This window comes from Heliangelus exortis, chromosome 2 (genome assembly GCF_036169615.1).
Source record: "Heliangelus exortis chromosome 2, bHelExo1.hap1, whole genome shotgun sequence".
NCBI classification, from domain to species: domain Eukaryota; kingdom Metazoa; phylum Chordata; class Aves; order Apodiformes; family Trochilidae; genus Heliangelus; species Heliangelus exortis.
The window spans coordinates 49,715,793-49,735,922 of NC_092423.1; the positions used below are offsets into that span (position 1 = coordinate 49,715,793).

General features: G+C 40.4%; 1 protein-coding gene across 4 annotated transcripts in view; it reads right to left on the bottom strand.

The window, feature by feature from the left end:
• BMPER (BMP binding endothelial regulator) overlaps positions 1-20,130 on the bottom strand; it is a 146,610-nt gene that overhangs the window by 26,085 nt on the left and 100,395 nt on the right. For all 4 annotated transcript variants that reach the window (XM_071736066.1, XM_071736070.1, XM_071736067.1 and 1 more), the window contains one exon: positions 18,494-18,830. In XM_071736066.1, the coding sequence (XP_071592167.1) occupies positions 18,494-18,830 (337 nt within the window). The remainder of the gene's footprint in view (positions 1-18,493; positions 18,831-20,130) is intronic.

Here is a 20,130-nt window from a genome sequence, read left to right on the forward strand (position 1 = left end):
GACCCTATGCCTCAGCCCATCTCTGCATGATAGGCAGAGCCTCTCTCTCCTTTTTCATTTTTAATTCCAGTGCATTTCTGAGGATGAACAAAATCACACCCTGTGACCACAGAGTGATATATAAATCTTCTTTCTGGGATGCACATGCCTCCCAGGGCTTCTTCTGCTGCTGCCTGGAGCACTGCAGACGTGCTATCTGGGCTTCCCAAATTCCAGCCCTCCTCCAGGGCAAGAGTAGCACACTATCTAATGCACTGGACTTCCAAAAGCAACGGGGAATATCTGCAGAGGTGGAAGATGCTCCCGTCTAATTGCTGGTATCCTATTACTTGTTCTGGTATTTACCAGATTTTCTAGACATACACTCTCCTGGCACAAGGTCTTGGCTCTGTCATCTTAGATTATTCAGGCCTGAGCTACCCAGGTCAAAAATGGGGGTCATGAGGGGTGACATTCAAACTGGAGAGTTTGTCTTGACAACAGGAGAAGCAAGTGCTATCTCATATTATAATTTGAAATAAACCAGCATTAGTTTCCCAGAAAAATCATAAAAAAATCTGTTAAACTGACTATACTCTATCAGTCATGATGACAATCCCAGAAAACATTTCCTTTTTTCTGTTTTCTGTGCAACAACGTGACCCAGAGATGTTTTTCCATGCATGAAACAAATAAGAAAATGTCAGGTTAAAGGCTGAAAAGAATAACTTGGTTAGAAGTAACACTACTTTACTGTTATAATTATTTATATTTACGTTACTGTATAACCAAGCAAAATAGTTCTACTGTGTTACACAGCAGAAGTCACAGGCCCTATGATTCCTTGCATGCAGTTACACAGCGCTCTGTAATAGCCTTAACACATACTTCTCTGATCTTGAGTAGATATGTGACATACAGTTTCCTAGGGTGGCCTCAGACAAGTCATCTTACCTGCCACAAGACGGATGAAAATTTAGAAATTAATGCCTGACCCACAGCTGATGTGAAGTGGGTGAGAGCCATACAAATTGCCACACCACAGGCTTGTACTGTGAGCATCCTCTGAAGCCAGGAAGAACCAGCAATACATTGTCTTAGCTCCCTGCATGTACTGCACTGCAAAGACAGTCCCTATAAAGACATCCATTTACACAGCAAGAGTCAAAATAAATTTCTGCATTTAGATATGCCATTTGCATTATTGGTCACACTCATGCTCTTATCTCCAGGGAACTTCAAACTGCTTCATGTTGTGGTTGGAGTGTAAATTCCTATGACATGAAGCAAACACCTCTGGCCCCTGGAGCAGCCCTGTTCCCAGAAACCTACATAGGAAAAATCATGGCACTCTAAAAGACCTCATGGCAGAACTAAAGCTTTTCGGTCTAAATCCACTTTTATTGCTGTTTCCAACCACCATGGGAGTCACACAGCATGTGAGTCAGAAAATGCATACACCAGAGATCAGCTAAGTGACAAAAAGATTTCACTTGTAAGTTTCAGATCAAGCACCCAGTTGCTGCCCTCAACACCATACTCTCCCCCTAACTCACAGGGACTCTGAAATCTGATGCTAACTTCACCATTCCAGTTTTGAAACTGAAAAGGAGGCTAAATCTAACCTCTACAACCTGCTCTTCAGCTTGTCTTCCACAAAACACAGCCCCCCAGCACTCCTGCCATAAGCTCAAGAGAGAACATTAATGTTAGCAAAGGTATTGGGTTCATTTGAGACCTAAACCCATCTGAGCAAGCCCCTCCACAGGCATATTTCTGCTTTCTGCCCACTAATTGGGTAAAGAAGACAAAGTGAAAACCCATTGCTCAGCCAGGAAATTTCAAACTGCTCCAAGCATGACAGACAATGGAAATCATGATGTAAAGTTCAGGAGAAGGTCACTGTTTCAAAATGTCTTTCCAAAGAGAGATTTTGTTATGTTTTTTCTTCTGCAAGCATGCATCAGTAGGGCTAGAGTACCAGAGCGAGGCAGAGAAGAACAGTGGATATAAGAGAAGAGATCCAAAATAAATTTTGAAGTACTTTTTGCCTAGGTGTTTCAGGAACATGTTTTCAGCCTTTGGTACAATATGTGCATCTGCAAAACTCTGCATTGATGAGCATGGAAGTGATTTAAGTGACAACCCGCTTTTTGCACAGCTGTACCACAACCCACCTGTACCACAAGGTCAGTGGAGTTGGACAGACTCAGTAGCAGAAAAGGCTCACTCTGAGTCTGTACACTTTATCTTTTATCCTCTCACATTTTAAGACTTTGACTGAAGTATCCCTGGTGGTTCATATGTGATACGGGGCAGAGTTGGGAAGAAGCCTCTAATCTCCCATTCACTCAGCTCCAAAAAAACGAGACATCTCCTGAGGGTGTCAAAAAAAATTTATGCTTGCTAAAAATCTTTGGAGATTCAAAATGGAAGTCCTTGGCAACCTGAAGAAAAAGGATTAATTTGTTTCAATGCAACTCTTCTCTTCCTGCGTGTCTAACTGGGCTACAATTGAGTGTATCACCATACTGCTTGAAGGTTTTCTATTTAGTGTCATAATAACACAGAGAAATATTTTATTAACATTGGTACTGTTCTTTATCATTAGGGCTGGATCACCTTAGCATTAAATTAAGGAGGAAAAAAAACCCCAAAAACCAAAAAACAACCACCAAGAAAAAACCCAAAAACTAACCCAAAAAACAAACCAAAAAAAAAAAACCCCAGCAAAAAAATCTCAGTATTTTATTCCAGAAGTTGTGTGCTCTGCTTTGACTGAAGACCTCTAGGAGCTCTGCACAAGCTAAGACAACAAATTTAAAGTATTTTGTCTTGCACAATTTGGGTATTGACTTAGGGTTTTTCCAGAAGTAAAACAGAAACATGACACCAGTTCAGCCCCAGGTGTTTTCCTCCCTCCTCACATTGTGTTTCATGGCAGCTTTCCATATTTATAGACTATCACACATGGAAACCCATGTCTTTTAACAACCCACAATCATTTATGTGACTGTCCAGATGAAGCCCACATCAGAACCGTGTGGAATCACGACAACAGAAAGCAGGTTCAGAGATGATCCAAACAATGAGTATTGCTACACTGCTGAGAGAGCTGTCAGTCTGCAGGTCAGTTCTAATCCCACTGGCTCTAATAGCATAATCTGCTAACTGGCTGCGAAAGAGTTCTTGCTGGGCTGTCAAAATATTTGCCTATAATCTGTTGTGTAAGTCCCCAGTAGGGATCACTTCTCACAAGGTGATCACTTGAAGCTTTTCTACAATACAGAGTAAAAATATGCCACTGAGTGTTTTCAGAAAAATCAGCTCACAATGGAAACCCAGGAGAAGAAACCAACAGATTTTCTCTCCCTCACATCCACCACATGTGTACTTCCAATGGGGAGTTCTCTGACAAAGAATTAAATGACTTGTGGGTAGGAAACGACAAAGGGCAATTAAAATTTATTAAACTTTCTCATGGCTTTTCTCTGGTGTTTTCTGCAAGACAAATGTCAGAAGATCAATTTGTTTACTGTCCACAGATGCAATGCCAACCACAATTACTTCCCGACAAACATCCAGTACAGCAACACTGCAGTCCCTCTCCAACACCACAGCATTTTTCCACAGCATCTGCTGGGGACTGCCACTACTGAGAATACCATGAGGTTCAGAGACCCAGGCCTGCTAACAGTAGAGGAGGAGAAAGCCCATGCTAACTGCTAGAAAGAGACTAAAAGAGACATAGTGCAACCATGAACTACTATACCACTAAGGGGAAAACTCTTGTTTCTCCATTTAAACTTAAAATAATATCAGTGAAAGGAGAAGCAGGTTAACAAGATTAGCCATAGAGATGTTTGCATACATGCAACTACATGACTGTGTCTTTTTATGCATGCTTAAAACTCAGAAGGCTTTTCACTGAAGCCCATCAGCAATTATCTACCCAAAAGCAGCTGCCTGTTGCTGTAAATAAAATGCACATTACAGTCTGGGCCACCACGTGTTAAGCACATTCAAGTGAGAAGGTGAGTGATTGTTCCATTTTTGGGACACAACTTTGACTTCAGTCATTTTCCTGGGTTGTCCCCATTACGGTCCCCTTTTCTGAGTGACAATCCAAGTTCTGAACATAGCAGGAGGAAGATCTCCTCCTGGACATTGCAGGAGCTTAGGATGTGTCAGATAACTGCATCAAAGAGGAGATTATTCTTGAATGCTAAAATCCTACTGCAAATATATATGACAGCCCTAAGGCAGTCTGACACTAGCATCCCTTCAGCTGGGGATGTTAGAGACAAACAGCTTGTAGTTAACTCAGGGTGAAAAAATCACACACACTGGTTCTCTGACACTCTTTAATCTTAACACAGCTGTGAGCTTCTATTAGCAGAGAAACCTTCTGGGTGAATGTGACCTTTGGATAAATCCTTGAATGTTCTCTGTGGTGGTATTTATTGTTATGGTTAGGCTAATGATTCATATTGTGACTAGCCTTGGCAAGGTTCCTTTTTTCCAGCAGCCTCACAGCCCTATAAATGTGCTCCTCCACCCCTGTCACACCTGTACTGCAAAAGGGGAAAACAAAGGGTCAACAACAACAAAAAAGACATTCTTCCACAATTTCATTTGGATTACTGCACAGAAAAACAGCACCCATGTTTACAAGATACATAACAGTGAGGCAACTGGCTTCTGGTAGACTCTGTACAAAGTTATTACTGTTTTCTGCAAACACTAGCTACCAGGGCATAATGTGCTTTCTGGAACCAAAAGAACAAGTGAAGGAATCAGTGTACTTGCAGAACACACCCTTCAAAGCAGACAGTGGACACTACAAGAGAGGAGGAGAAAAACAATACAAGCCTTGAAAACTAAACCATACGTCTCTTGGCCAGGATTAAGAAATAACCATTAATCTTAAGTTTGAAGCTGGTTATCTTGCATTTGACAATATCACAAAAATTGTTTCCGTTCCTATAGCACATGAGCATGGTAATCCTCTCTTTGTCATTCCACACTCAGCTCACAAAACAATCCTTTTGCTGAGCAACCAAGAAGCCTAAATTTGGTCCAACCATGTAATTTGACAGGCTCCAAGCTGCCAAGGAAGGAATGCATCAAAAACTGCTCACTAAACTACTTCTGGGTCTAACTGTGAATGGGTTATTGGGCTACTTTGTGAAACACAATCCTGTCTAGAGCCTCGAGAGCTGAACTGGCCCCGCTCTTGACACTCAACAAATGATGAATCAAAGCGTTTGTTCATGTCAAACTGGAGGGCTTTCTCACATCTGAATGGAAAGCAGACTTAAGAATTTTATTAGTACCTTAAGCCTGAAAATGAAGGATGCTGCCAGTCTCGAGCCAGCATCTGCAAGAGATTAATTTCATAGAGATCGTTAAAAAAAATAGCAGTGTTCAGATCTTTGGCAATGTATATAATTCAGGCAACAGTCAGAAGCAGGCAAAAATACATGTGCTGCATATGTAGGAGTGATAGTCACGTAATATGTTGGTTTATGAGATCAGGCTCTGATCTCTGACTTTCCTGGCTCAAAATCTCTGCTCTTCTGGCACCTAATGTTTTTAACTGATAAACCTACTAATTCAAAAGCAAGAGCAGTGGTGACCTGGAATGAGTTCAGCTGTGTTTTCTTGCCTTCCAGCAAGAGGAAGTCCATGTCACAAAAGCCACCTCATTCCTTGCAGTAATCCTGAAACATAGTCAAGGACTGGATAGACACAGAGATGATACCAACTGTGGATTTCAGCAGGCTGTGCTGTCACAGCCTGAGATTGAAATACAACAGTAGCACACCATAAGAAGCTCCTATTCGTGCTGTTCGTATTGCACCCACTTGACACACAGCAGCCTCTCCCTTAGGCTACCAATCCAGGATTTTCAGGCACTGTACATAACCCTACCAAAATTATGCCAAAGGGGCATACCCACAATGAAAAGGCTTAACGCCACTTTCTGTAAAGCATTGTAAAATGCATTGTAACAAACTGGAGTAGTTCTGAAAGTTGAAGAAACAAGTAATTATCCTTGCAAAAAAGTTGCTATTGGATGTCTATACCACGCAACCTTCTGTTTTCAGTCAACACACAGACTTGGCAGGCCTTAGGGAAAAAATCAAGCGTAGTTTCCTCTCAGTCAATATTGGTTCTCAAGTCAATAAATCTTAATATTGACCACAATATAGAAACCAGTAACTGTTTAATATCTTCTGGGTTTTAATTATAAACACTGAGGAAATTTGTCAGCTCCTGACTTCCTAATCATATGGAAAAGCTTTTAAACATTCTGCATAGACCGCTGTTGATCAGACCCACCATGGTTATGGAAACAAAATGTATTCCACCAATAATTCTCTGAGCACGTGCACAGGACCCTTAACGTTGGTGTGGCTTTGAACCCAGTACCTGCATCTGCAGCAAGGATGGCGAAGATAACAAACACCAATAGTTCTTCTTTCTGCTGCTACATTTAGTTCTCCTTTGCCCATATAAAACTGTAACTTCCATGCTTGTGGGATATTGACAAAAATCTCTGTGGAATTCCATAATTAGAAAGCATTCCAGACCAAGTGCGCTATCCTTTGGAAAGAAATATGAATAGCACTGAGGGACAAAGAGAAATAATAGAGACAGGTGAAGGAAATTCTGTGAGCTAGAAGACAGCACTCAGTTGCATGCAGCTGATAAAGAGAACCACATAGTGTGAATTCTTCACCTCAAACACCAGATGGGAATCCTGGCCAGGAATGTCAATTGGCTACCCCGTAACACAGACCATGGCTATGGAATAGATCTTGTCAAGTCAGGCAGCAGTCTAGATGTCCTGGGGAGACCAGCTACAAGTTCATGAGAGAATACTGTGCTGGAGAAGTTTTCTCTCTCATTGTCTCTCTGCCACCATGTTTTGTGTGATCTCTCCCAGCCATACAGGGTACATCTTCCACAGGTATCTACTAAGCATATTCTTCATCTGCAGGGCATGGATGAACACCAGTTTGAAACAAGAGTCTAGAGATCAGACTAACCAGAGAGACAAACTATCTAGAGTTCAGCACAGACAGCTTTAAGGAGAGCTGGAAGAATAACCAAATATCCCCTCACAGATGGGCTGGAATTTCCAGGTACTGTATTTTAATTTTGGGCTTGTGGGTATTTTTAAATCAGATATTCACTTCTAAAGGTTGCAGTGAAGATCTGGGAGTTCTGTACATTGAAGAATCATGATGCAAATTGTGGGAATTACATATTTCAGATACTGACAAAACACAGCCTAATTAATGTACAGAATCTGAGGGCATGTTAAGAGCCTCAATGGCAGATAAAATAGCCACATCTTTGTGGGATCTGTGTTGGGTTTTTTTGATTACAGAACAACCCTCAACCCTATGAAGTGACATCTTGGTGATCATTGTCAGCACGTTATCTTTGCCTTTGGAAACAAGGCCAAGAAGCACATTCCTCATGCCATACAGACTAAAAGCCTTTTTTGAAAATATTTTCTGTACCCACAGCAACTCTTGAAATCACTGAAAGTCACTCTTTGAGGACATCTAGGACATCTATGATACAAAATATTCCACCCAAGAGGATGGAATTTTTTCCATGAACAATGGGCTCAGAAATCAGTACAACAGAGATGGACCACAAAGACAGACATATGAGCAGAACAATAAAAAAATATGCTTTCAAACCTCAGCCAAATCCTTGATATCTGAAAACAGAGTATGGGTTTTTTCCTGCATACAGACTCCTCCTGCTCTAAAAGCAAGTTTTTTATAGTTCATGCTTCCATCCATTACTGAATTTTTACTTATTTTAACATTCTTATTTGCCAAAGACACATTACTGCACAGAGTATTATGAGGTTGTCATCTAACTGGGCCTTAGAGGAGCAGAGGAAGTTTAGTACCATCTCAAAAAGTTATTTATAACATCTCAAGAAGTTATTTGTGCTGTGACAAAAATTAGACAAAACACCTCTTGTGCATCTGAAACCTCTTAAATCCCACCAGAAGGACTTAAGCTTGAAGCCAGGAAGAAGGCACTTTCACATTTTAATCTCAAACTTGCTCTTGGCTTCCTGCACACCAAAGAACTCTTTCTTCATTTCAACAACTTTAAACTGGGGTGCAGTGAGAATTAGATGTTTACACTGCAATTTGAAAATGTAAAGTGCTAAAAAGGAGCACATAGGAAATGAACTTTGTAAACTTTTTCCTTGCTGCCATGGTATCCACCATTCTCAACAGCCTCTTACTTCATGTACTCATAGGCTACATAACCTTAAGCACTCACTCACTGTAAACTACATACCTTACTTGAGAGCTGATGTACAAAAATCAGCTGTCTGAATACCTTCACACTTACGACAGCTTCCTCTGGACTGATCATAAGAGAAATGACTTGTTATTAATTTTCACATGCTGGATTTATTTTAGCTTTTATGTTTCAGGAATATTATATAAACAGAATGTTAGTTGTAGGAGTACCCAGGAATGCAAGAAAACATATGGCTCCAACTCCCTTCAGTATTCCCAGCACGTTCCCCACCAGTTTTAATTTCAGCTGGCTTAAGTAGGGGAGTCAGAGAGAGACTTAAATGCTCTCATCCACTGCACATCATGATGAAGAGGTGAAAGCACAGCACTTGCTCTCACATATGCACAACCCACCATTTGGGTGAAATCTAACCTTCCCACTTGCTTTAGGGTGAGGAAGGGGACTGTTTATGTTGTATATTGGATCCAGTGGTATTTTGGTTCTAGCCTTGCTATGGGATGGCACTGGCAGTCTCCACTCTTGAGACCTCACCATGTAAGTCTATGCCTGCTCTGATGAGTTCACCACAGACAGAGCTGATTATGAGAACAGAGCCATACACACAATTCTAAGTGGCATCTTGAGAGTTTAAAGGGTGGGTGAACCTGACACACATACCCATGCATCCAGCCTGTGCTGTGTACCTTACCCAAGATTAGGTATTGTGATGGTAAATATTTGAGATGGATAAACTACATATTCCTTTATCTGCACAACTTCCTCCACCCATTCTTGCCTTACTTCCCACAAGTCTGTTCTTTGCTCTGGTGTTGCCATGCCCTAGAGTACAGCAATCCTCAGGTGACAAGATTTACCAAAGGTGGTCATAAGCTTTTGCTATCATGCCCCAGGCCCTCACCAGCAGTGGTCCTGTCACATCTGACTATGCAGTACCTATGTGCTCACAGTCAAAGGAGGGCTGTGCCTGCCTCTCATCACACTGTTGGCACATGATGCTCGATCTGCTCTTGCTCTAGGTGCTCCACTGCTCAGGGAGCAAATGTTTGGCAGCTTGAACAGAAGCAGCAGAGGCCTCCTGAAATGGCTGGTGCTGCTCTTTTTTGTGAGGCTGCCTAAATCATTCATGTGCTGATTCATTCATGTGCTGTGAAGACTGAAGGAAAAATGAGACTTGAGTAGTTAATAGAAGTTAATTGCTTTATGCACTAGCACTTTGCACACTTGAGAGAGCAAGCGTGGAGTATGGGACCTTTGCATACTTAGTGATACAGCAAACTCTTGCAGGGATGGACAGCAGGCAAGCAGATTTGCGTTTACCTCAGATTGCTATTTTATACCACAGACAGCTACTAAAAAGCTGAAAATAATTCAAAAGTCCCCAGAGATCCCAAAGACTGGGAATATTCTAGATTTTTTCATATGCCCTGTGAGATTTAGGAAACAACAGCACAACGGAAAGAAAAACCTTCACCTATGAAAAACACCTGCAAGAATGCCTTCAGTTAAATCTAACCCATATAAAGTCTCCAGAATGGAGAGCAAGTCAGCTCTCAGAATGACAATGAGAACGAGCTTGATAAGCTGCTCAGAGCTGTCAAAATCTTCCTAAGGCAAACTTTCTACAGAATAGTTTCTTGCGCCAGTCACAGCTCACGTCCTGCTTTGTCTGATTATCCTGCCAGAAGCATAAATGAACTCGTAAGAATAACAGGAGGATTAGGTTAAACTTATTTCTAAAATGTTTCCCACAAATTCATCTCGTTTGCCTGCTTATAAACACCCTCGTTCATCTTTGCTGTGTGTCTAATTAGGCACGATATACTGCAGGTGGCTTAAAATAGGAGCTGAAGTATAGGAGCTTTGCAGTTACGCATGTTAAAGGAAAGGTAATTAAAATTTCATGCTATGAGATGTAAACTGATCATCTCTGGGGCCTGAAAGGGATTTCTTCACCATATATGATATGGCAGAGTTGGCCAGCTACAGTATGGGTGGGTTTCCTCTTCCTTGCAACACTTATTAGCCTCTGCCCAAGGCAGAATATGAGATCTGATGGGTTGATTTCTTGAATTATTTATTCACGGAAATAGGCATATTACCATCAACAAAGCATCTCTGGATTTTATTTAAAATCAATACAGCAATAAAGCTTAAAAGATAATAAGCAAAAATTAAATTAAAATAAACCAGCAAAGAAGCTTTGCTATGAACATCCCTTAGAAGTTAATCACAATGAGATCAAACAGAGGTCTTGGATTTTGTAGCAGCTGTAATTAAAATTTTGTGGTACCTGACAGAGACACAGGGTGGCTTTATCTGATGGTGCTGACACATTTTCTGAATATCATCTCTCTCAAAAAAATGGTTTATATTCACAGCTAAAAAGAATACTTCCGTTTAGCAAGTATTTTTACTTTAGGAATAGATAAAGTGGCACCAAATGGCAGGTGGAGTCTTTTAAAACATTTCCACAAGGGAGGATATCACTGTGCATTTCTGCCAGTTCCTCCTCACACCTGCTCTCCTTTTTAAAAATTATGCATTGTAATATACTACTGAAACATCAGGAGTGTTTTCCAGAATGTGAAAGGGCCCTTTCCAAAAATATTTATTAGTGTATGCAAGAGGAATGTGCTTGTTATTTTGCCATGATAATCCTAGGGCACACACATGTTTTTTTCTACAAGCTTCTTACAGCCAAGAAGAAAGAATCACGTATCGACTCAAGTTAGCAAAACACAGAAAGGATCTCTAAGTTGCCTATGACCAGATGAATTAGGTCTCCTGCCTTGGAAAGCCACTTCTTAGAGTTTTCCTAGGGAAAAAAGTGTCACACAGACAGGATCTGGGAACCCCAATCTTAATGTGCTTCACTTTGTCTTCTCCAGTAAAGAATGTACCCCATGTCTCTGTACCAGATGATGTTTTCTTAAATTGTCTGTGGTACAGCAAATGGTGGGAACCAAGTAATAACCAAGAGTTACTAACAGATGCAAGAGATTAATAAACCTTCATGGGACAGTGTCAAAAACCTGTTGCCCAAATAATCCCCACTGACTTCAATGAATTAGGATTTTACTCCATGACTCCAAGGCACTGTAGAAAACCAAACAAAAGCACACTACCAAACCTCTGCTAAATGTAATACAGAAACAAGCTCTGAGAATGCAGTCCCCACTGACAAATGAGAAGCTCATTTATGTTACTGTGCTTTTTTATTAGATGTCTTCCACTCTCCTCCCTTCCCCATTGTTCTGACCATCATTCAGGATCATTTTTGTCTCAGTCTAACTGATCTTATATTTTCACATCTGTCAGACACAGGGCAATGAGGAAGACAGTATTTGCTTATGAAACACCTGACTTGAGTTTCACTGACCCAGGTAATAAATCAGAAAAAAAATGAAGTTTTACTAGGCAGAAGCAGGTTTTTGTCATAAGTCTCTGTGTACCTGCATGCATGATAATCACAAATTGAGCTCTTTCCTAGAAAAGAAAGAAAAGAAGCCTTACATTGCACTTACTAACAGTAGGAAATAACATCTCATTCAGCATAAAAGGACAGCTTCAGGTAGGATTGTGATAATGTAATTAGGGAGCAATACAAACACACTCCAGACATGACATCCTTTGAAATAAAGGAAACTTCCCTAGGCTTTAATCACAAAGTAAAATGCTGCTTCATCTGGTTTTCCTATAAAAAATATCTTTCCTTGTTTAAAAAAAAAAAAAAATCATTAACTTCCATATAGGGAAGCACAAAGTGGGTCATCAGAGAAGCATGTGCTTCTTGGCTGGAAACAAGCCATGGAGGGTCCCAGGTGAATGGTGTTGGTCTAACACCATGGTCTTGTCAGATTTTGGAGCCCTCTCCACCCCCAACCCCATTCCCAATACCTCAACAGGAAAGGAGACATCTGTGAATCCTCTGGCATTGCCTCGATGTTTTACAGCTGTAATAACCACTGATACAAAGAGAAGAATGTTTTCTAGCCCTAAATTCCTGAGGTACTTTTCTAAACAGACAAAAGTGGATGGGGTTTGGTTACATGAAAAATACCCCACCAGGGGCAGGGGTGTGGAGTAAAGATAAAGAGGAATCATGATCTGCAGATAATTGAGCTCAGCTTGGCTTCAGATTTATCTTTCCTGACCACTCAACCTATTTGTCCAAATCCAAACTTCTAATTTTTAAATCTAAACAGTATTTTTCTGGCACCTTGCACTCAGTCTTGGCTACATCAGGAGGCTTAAAATAGTGGGGATCTATAGACTTATATATATGCAGCATTTTTGCAGCAAAGTTTGATGCTTGCCAATAGAAATCCCAAAGAGCCTCAGACACTACAAAGTCCATTTTCTCCCCTTTTTCAGCACTGTTGGTCAGCAGCAGCAGAAGTCACAGTGCCTCTCACCTGTACATCACTGACTTGATTATGGCCTGACACAAGATGGACAGGCTGACACTTAGAAGTGGTTTGGGGAACAACTTTAATTTATATAGGGGCATAAAGTAAATGCAGTAGGCAGCTCAGCCAGATTTACAGAGAGAATATGTTCCCAAGCACCAGCACTCTTGCAAAGGCTGGGAAAACTGGCTCTCCTAGTCCCTAAGGATTTAGGCTTAGTCCTTTGTGCATTTCTCCAATGCAAATCTGCAAAGCATCACCTTCTGTAAGCAGAATGATATAAAGCAGAGTATTTCTGCACAGAAAACCTGAATTATTAAGCACTTAACAATGCAAGCAACTAAAGCTCCAGTGCTAACTTCAAGTGGATGGAAGACTCAAAGATGCTGAACAGAGCTGACTGGAAAGTAAAGCAACTAGTTCAAAAGGAAACTCAGGTCCTTGTCCAGATTTGCTTTTAAAAATGTTCTTATTTCCAATATGTTTAAATTCCTTTCTAACCAGAAACTCCATCGGTCATACAGCTTCACAGTGACAATTTGCCCAAGAAGCAGAGTAAATTGTTTCAAACTGAGTGCCTCTCTATTGCAGTTACACTGCTGCTGGTACCCAGGTTTGAGCAGCCTGTTTCACAGTCACCAGAGGCTCCTTTCATTAGTACCAGGGTGAATGGGAGCAGCAGCCCATGCTCTGTGCTGGGTCTGTGAGGGGACAAGCCACAGCTTTGTGCTATCAGTCCTTTTCAGGAGCCAATACCACTGGCTTGTCTTGAAGTGGGGCACAGGCCAGTTCTGCCCTGGGGTGGATGGAAAGAAAGATGTGGAGCATGCAGGAGCAGAAGTCATCCCTGGTGAGCAATCAGAGTTACAGCGGCCCTTTGGTCACACCACAGACAAGCCCTGGAGCAGCCTGGACTCAGCTGGAGCAGCACAGGCAACTGCTGTGCCCATATGCACAGTCAGGACCAGAAAACCTCGCAGGGAGAATTTTGCTAAACACACAGAGGGCTCCAGAGATCCCAGTTCCACCCACCCACTTAACACTTGAAATGAGCTTTTCTGAAGCCATTCTTCAGCCTACATTTCTTTTGCACCATCCTGCTGAGTGAACAAAGGGGCATAACCACATGAATTTTACAGCTGTAGGACATCATTGTTAACAGGGGAAACAAACCTTCAAACCTTCTGCTTCAAAGCCACAAACCCTTGGTCCCCATCTTTTAACTAAAGCTTGTAATTAACTTCCAATGCTATGGCTCACATGCTTTCTGCAGCCATTCGTGACATATCTGTCAAGTCTAATAGGGAGCTGATGGATGACACAACATTTCAGTTTTTAATGTAACTCTAAACAATAACATCTTCTTTATTTAAGTGAGACTTTTTAGAAAAACTGCAGGACTGCAGCAGTTAACTGCATAAAGTTAGTTTGTTAAAGGAAATAGGAACTCACTAACTGATTAACTGAGGACCAAGATGGAACAGTTTTAGAACAGTCAAAAGGAACATTTAAGACAAGAATTGCAATAAATTGTATTTGCAATTCATAAATGTATTCAATTAACAGATTCAAACAAATGAGGCTATTCCTATGTTAATTATTACTTGCCATATAATACTGAATACAATTTGATTCAAGAGTTTGAGAGAAAAACATACCTCTTCGGACAACTACAAAAGAGAAAAAGAGTAGCTAATTATTTGGCATGCTGCTGTCTGTTAAAAATGCAGTAGTATTAATAATAATGGCAACAATCACAAAAAAAACCAAAACAATAGGAACAGTAAAAACAAAAAAAATACATGTCTTAAGAATCAGGAGCACAGATTTTCCAGTTTCAAAGGGGGAAATTTACTACATGGCAAAAGCAAGACACTGAATATTTTTCCAAAGTTATGGCAGTCGTGTGAGTCTTGAGCAACATCTAACTAATCACTTATAAACTCAGCTGTAGGTGTACTGGAGATGGGTGGTACACTGATATCATGTTGATGTCATGTTCCAAATCTGTTGGTGACAGCAAACTATAAACCCAAAACAACTACTAGAAAGCCACAGATGCTAATGAGGGCAAATAATGCTAGAGGCATTAGTCCTATGCCTCCTATAAGGGTGTCTCCTGCAGCCCAACTTGTCCCTCTATCAAGAAGTGTTGCTGTGCCTCTCACAGTGGTCCCTGGACACCTGTTTGAGGCTGCCTGCTCCTGTGTCTTCCAAAGAGGATCCCATAAGGCATCAGCCATAGCTGGGCAAAGCAGGGATGAGGACATACAGGGGACCAGGGCTGGAGTCACCAGTAGACCCCTGCTCCAGCACAGCCTGAAGATACATAGTGAGATCACCCATGGGGTAGGTCTTGGTCTCTTTTCCTTCTTCGAGTCCCCTAAGCTCCCCAGATCCTTTTCCAAAAGCTTAAATGGCATCATAATTCTTGATGAGCTTTTTCTGGTAACAGCAGCATGAGAAATTCAGATGGTATCACCTTTTTTTAGTGCTGCTTAGACTCAAGAGCAGCTTCAGGAGTCCAAGTGCAAGCTTTATGGCATACATGGTCAAAGTGTTCCCTCTAAAAACGTGCTACTGAGTAACCTGGGTAACTTTTTTTGGCAAGAACTAACACAGGATGGTTAGTCATATTAAAATGTCAAAATAGGCACATGGCAGTGGTGATGACTACAGATCTCTCCTTCACCCAGAATTTCCCCAGATCTCCTGGAATTAAAAATTATTTCCCTGCTTAATGAACTTGCCTCTATGAAGCACAGCACTAAGGGTTATTTTTAGAGTATTATTCACGAGTACTGAACAACTAGCAATGCATTAAAGACAAACAAAAAATAGCAACCCAAAACGAAACTAAACAAACCACAATTAAAAGCCCATAAAATGTGTCTAGTCACAAAACAAAGAATTAAAAGAGTGGTACAAAATTAGATGTTAAAGTTGTTAGCTTGCAGTTTGGACTATAACAAAATCTTTTCTTGTGTGCTTATATTACACTTTCTTATACCAAGTGCTTTGCAGAACAACACAAGTTATCAAAGTCACAGCATCAAAAAAAGGATTAAAGGCAAGGTGTACAAGTATATCCCATAAGGTGTCACAGACTTATCAAGGCCAAGCTTGAGAGCTGTTTTTAACCCCACAACTAAGCAGCTAGATTTCTACTTTGATAAACTTTAACCATACCTTTTTCACCTAACAACCATGACAGTCTTGCTGTATAGTTTTTTTATGACTAACAAAGGGAGAAGCTACAGCTGTAAAAAGAATGAGACTTCAAATGAATTTGAGACATCTTCACAGAAATCTCCTCAGCAGCACAATGCATTGCTCACAGCCTTTTTTTGGTATTTGGTGAAAACACACCCTAATTTGTAATGTTCCTGCTGAGTTTATTTCTATTTCTGAGAATTCTTGTTAACAGCAGGTCAGTACCAGAGCAGCATAATGAAAATGAGGCAATATTCATAATATAGTCAAGAATGATGGAGAAAGGTTAACTGTTGAGAATGTAGAATTATAGAAACTTAAGGGTTGGAAGGGACCTCAAAAGATTATCTAGTCCAACCCCCTCTGCCAGAGCATGTAGTATTTCCAATGGAAAACTTTTGTAATACATAACGTTGGAGAGTAAAAACTGAGACATTTTCAAGTCAAAGAGGAGATGAATACAAAGAACCTGGTCCTGCCATGCTACCTCTTCGCTTACTCCTAGGAGCTTGTTCATAGTCAGAAAAACAGAATTGGAAAAATTTTAGGTAAACTTAGTCTGAACTTGGAAAACATTGACTAAGTGTGGCTTTCTAAAATACATCCACAAAAAAGATGTAAAAATTAATTTAAATATCTTTTAATGGTAATATAGGTTTTCTGCAAAAGAACACCACCACCAATGGGTTCTTGAAAAAAAAACAAAAACAATGGAAAATGTAAATCTTAGGTACTCAAATTGATACTTAGACACACGCCCACACGGATGTGTATTTATACATGCAAAGATTTATGTTAGAAAGAGTTCTAGAACTTTCTTAAATGTGTGTCCCATAATAGCCTCCTTTTGGGATTTCCCTAGTATGAAAAATGGCCACAGTCACTGAATAAATTGCTTGCTGCTACTGCGTCAGTTTCTAACAAGAAGTAGCATTCTACTAAATACCATTATTTAATTTTAATTTGTGTTTTATCTTTGATTCCTGTACTGGGAGCTGAGCATTCTAAGAGCTGACAACATCTAAATGGAAGCAAATGAACTGCTGCTTCTGACAGAATACGATGGTCATTTCAACAAAGTTTCCTTAGGGAAAAGCAGACTTTTCTACAAAATGACAATCAGATTAAATACTTGCTTTGCTTCATTGTCTTTCCAGGACAAATAAAATACATGATTTTAAAGGAACAGAAATATTATATGGTAATTCTTGAGAGCAAGCATGTAGAGATTTTTTTTTTTTTCTGGCTGCTGAAGCCAAAACATAAATCACTTTCCTCTGCGGTGTCAGGAAGTGTATTGCACTAAATTAATCATGAGCTACTTTTAAAAAGGGACAAAAAAACCCACTGCAAAATGAAACAAATCTTTCTGTGTCTGTTTTCCATTTGCATTGTCATCACTTACCTTTAGAGGACGATGGAAGTGAGATGGGAATGTTGCTGAAATGCATTCAAGAGACCTTGTGTATGCGTGTTAGCATCTCTAGTGCTCTCTGTTGTGCCTCCAGCCATTGGAAAAGATAAAGTATTATAACTTGCATACAATATAATCCTCAGTCTTTGCCAGGGTCCTAGCACAGGGATACACTTCAGCAAACTAAATGCAGAAGCACACAGACTACAAACCAAGCTGTGTCTTCTTCTAGCATTTCCCAGTCCTGGACATATTCTGCTTGCATAGATAAAAGTGTTTTGGTTTCATTATAAATGAAGAGGAAAAGAAATTCATAAGGGAAATGTAGTCATTTTAGAAAGCTTTTCCTAATAAGCCCAATAGTTCAGCAGATGTGCACAAGTGGGGAAAGCTGGGAGTGCAGAGATCAAGCAGCTCCATCCGCCATCATAAGACTGTGATTCGGCTTGCTTTTATCTTTTATGTCAGGCAATCAAAAGAAAAGCCAATTTTATTTACTGAGTGAAGGGCAAATAAACTCATGCCAATTAAGGAACAGAAATGATGTCTCTGTGGTTTAGACTGGAAGCTTTTTAAAGATAAAAAAAATCTTAAATAATACACTCAGACAAGGTTTCTAGATCCTCATCTGTCTTCCTTTGCTTCCAGGGCAGGATGGGCTTGCACTGAGCTTTTTGTTAACTCTCTCCTTTCAAACTCTCAACCCAGAAACTACACCATCCAAGAGGCACTAGCAATGTCCAATATCCCTGCTTTAATAAAATAATTTTCAAAATGCTTCTGGGAAGATGCACTTCTTTGGACCACAAGGAAGGGCAATTATAGTCAACTTTAAAGCCAACATTGAAATCAGAAAGATCTTACCAAAACATTTTGAAGTCTCTTCCCCCTCTCTCCTCAGACTCCAAAAGCACTTTATCTCCAGGTGATCAGGAGCCAGCCTGCCTTTCTCACTGTTGGCTGCTTGGGTCTGTATCAGCTCAGTACTATCTCTTTCTGATTTCTGACTCATAAAAGCTCATAATAATATAACTTTAAGCCAATGTTTTAGTTCTTTGCAAAGGCAACTCAAAGCATGTACTCAAACACTACTGAAATTGGGCCAACTGTGTGGTTTTTCTCCTTGCAGAGTAACTTACTATCTCCTTTAACAGCAAGCCACACTTACCGATAAAATGTGGTATAATCCACCGCTGAATGACAGCTCTGAAACTCCCATCCTTTGAGTTTCTGGCACTCCCGGTGAGCTCGGAGTTTCACCCTGACTGTCCCATGGCAGAGCTCAGGCACAGGTTTTCTCTGCGGGCGGCTGCAGAACTCATTGGACTCCACACGCCAGGATTCAGCAAAGTCATCCACGTCGAACTTAAAATTCCCATCCCCCCCAATCAGGTCGTCTCGCTTGTGCCCGTTGTAGTTGCCGCACAAACCACAGAGTTTGCCTTTCAGGTGCGGCGCAGCCATGACTTCCACAAAACTGTCTCCATCCCATGAGATTTCCAAGCCTAGTAAAGAAATGAGACAAAAACACACAAAAAGAGAAGCTGAGGATAACAAACTGAGCCTTTTGTTTGTGAAACAGTGTTCATGGGAACCCAAACAAAGCCATTGGCTTCCTTCTGATAATGCTGTTAGATTTCGATACACCTCCCAGTAAATGCCTCTGGCAAGTGTAGAGTTTCCTAAACCACACTCAATTACAATACACTTACACTCTGTTCATTTTCTTCCTCCTTGCTTATGAATGGGGTTATCCTAAAAAATTGGAGCCAAGGCAGACCTACTCTCAGCATCAAAAGAGGGCCCTTGAAAAATTCTGCACATCATATTTATAAAGGCAAATTTCTAGATGATTTTGCAGGAGGGGCAGAATTTCAGCCATTGTTACTCATTGCACAGGTCATGGGCATATAAAGGTGTCCATGCTCCATGAGATTCCATAAGTGACCAACTGATGAAAAAAATCTTTTTTTGCCCTCAAAGTTGACTCTGATTACTCATTTGGGTGAACACAACTTTTCTAATGCAAGTATCTTGTTTTGTGTGGGTAAAGAGAGTTAAAAAAGATGACCACAAAGATATATCAGATGGGTAAAACTGTTGTAAGAAGGCATTCGGAACAGGATTCAAACTGTTCATTCAAAAGGTGTTAATTATCAGCCTTTTGAAGTTGTCTTCATAAGTCAGCAGTACCAAGGAAAGATGGTAAACATCTAACCTTCACCTGGTGGCTGGGATTTAAGTGTTCTGCTACAATCTGTTTTAGACTTTTAATACATCAAATTCTAAATCGTGTTCTCTGTATGAAATCTAATTAATTTGTCTTTACTTATCTCAAAGCTAGTTGTCTAGCTTAAATCAGCTGTCTGGGCCCTCTCTTTGATAGAGACAAATAGGCAGCTCTGGATCACAACATAGGTGTCTAATGGAGAGGGAATAAACTACCTTCTGAAAGCCTTTCTGTTTCCACTCTGATATTCTAGAGGCCCCAGAGATCAGGTGGAGCCTCAACTTCTAATTTTCACCTGGGTGATTGTAAATTAAATAAATTCAACCTTTGAGGAATAAATACGGATCTCATAAGTTAAAGCAATTTTGCTATCATATTGGACAAAATCATACCAAGAATCACTGCTTCTTAACTGCTGCCCAAAAATGGCCTTTCTTTTAAGTATTTCAAATCTCTGATGAAGGCTACTACTTCACATCTTTTCAGTAACTCTGCATCTGAAGATTACAAACCATTTTGCTGGCACTAATTTATTCCCATAAAATACCTCTGTGCAGTGGCTTGTTAAGGGTAAA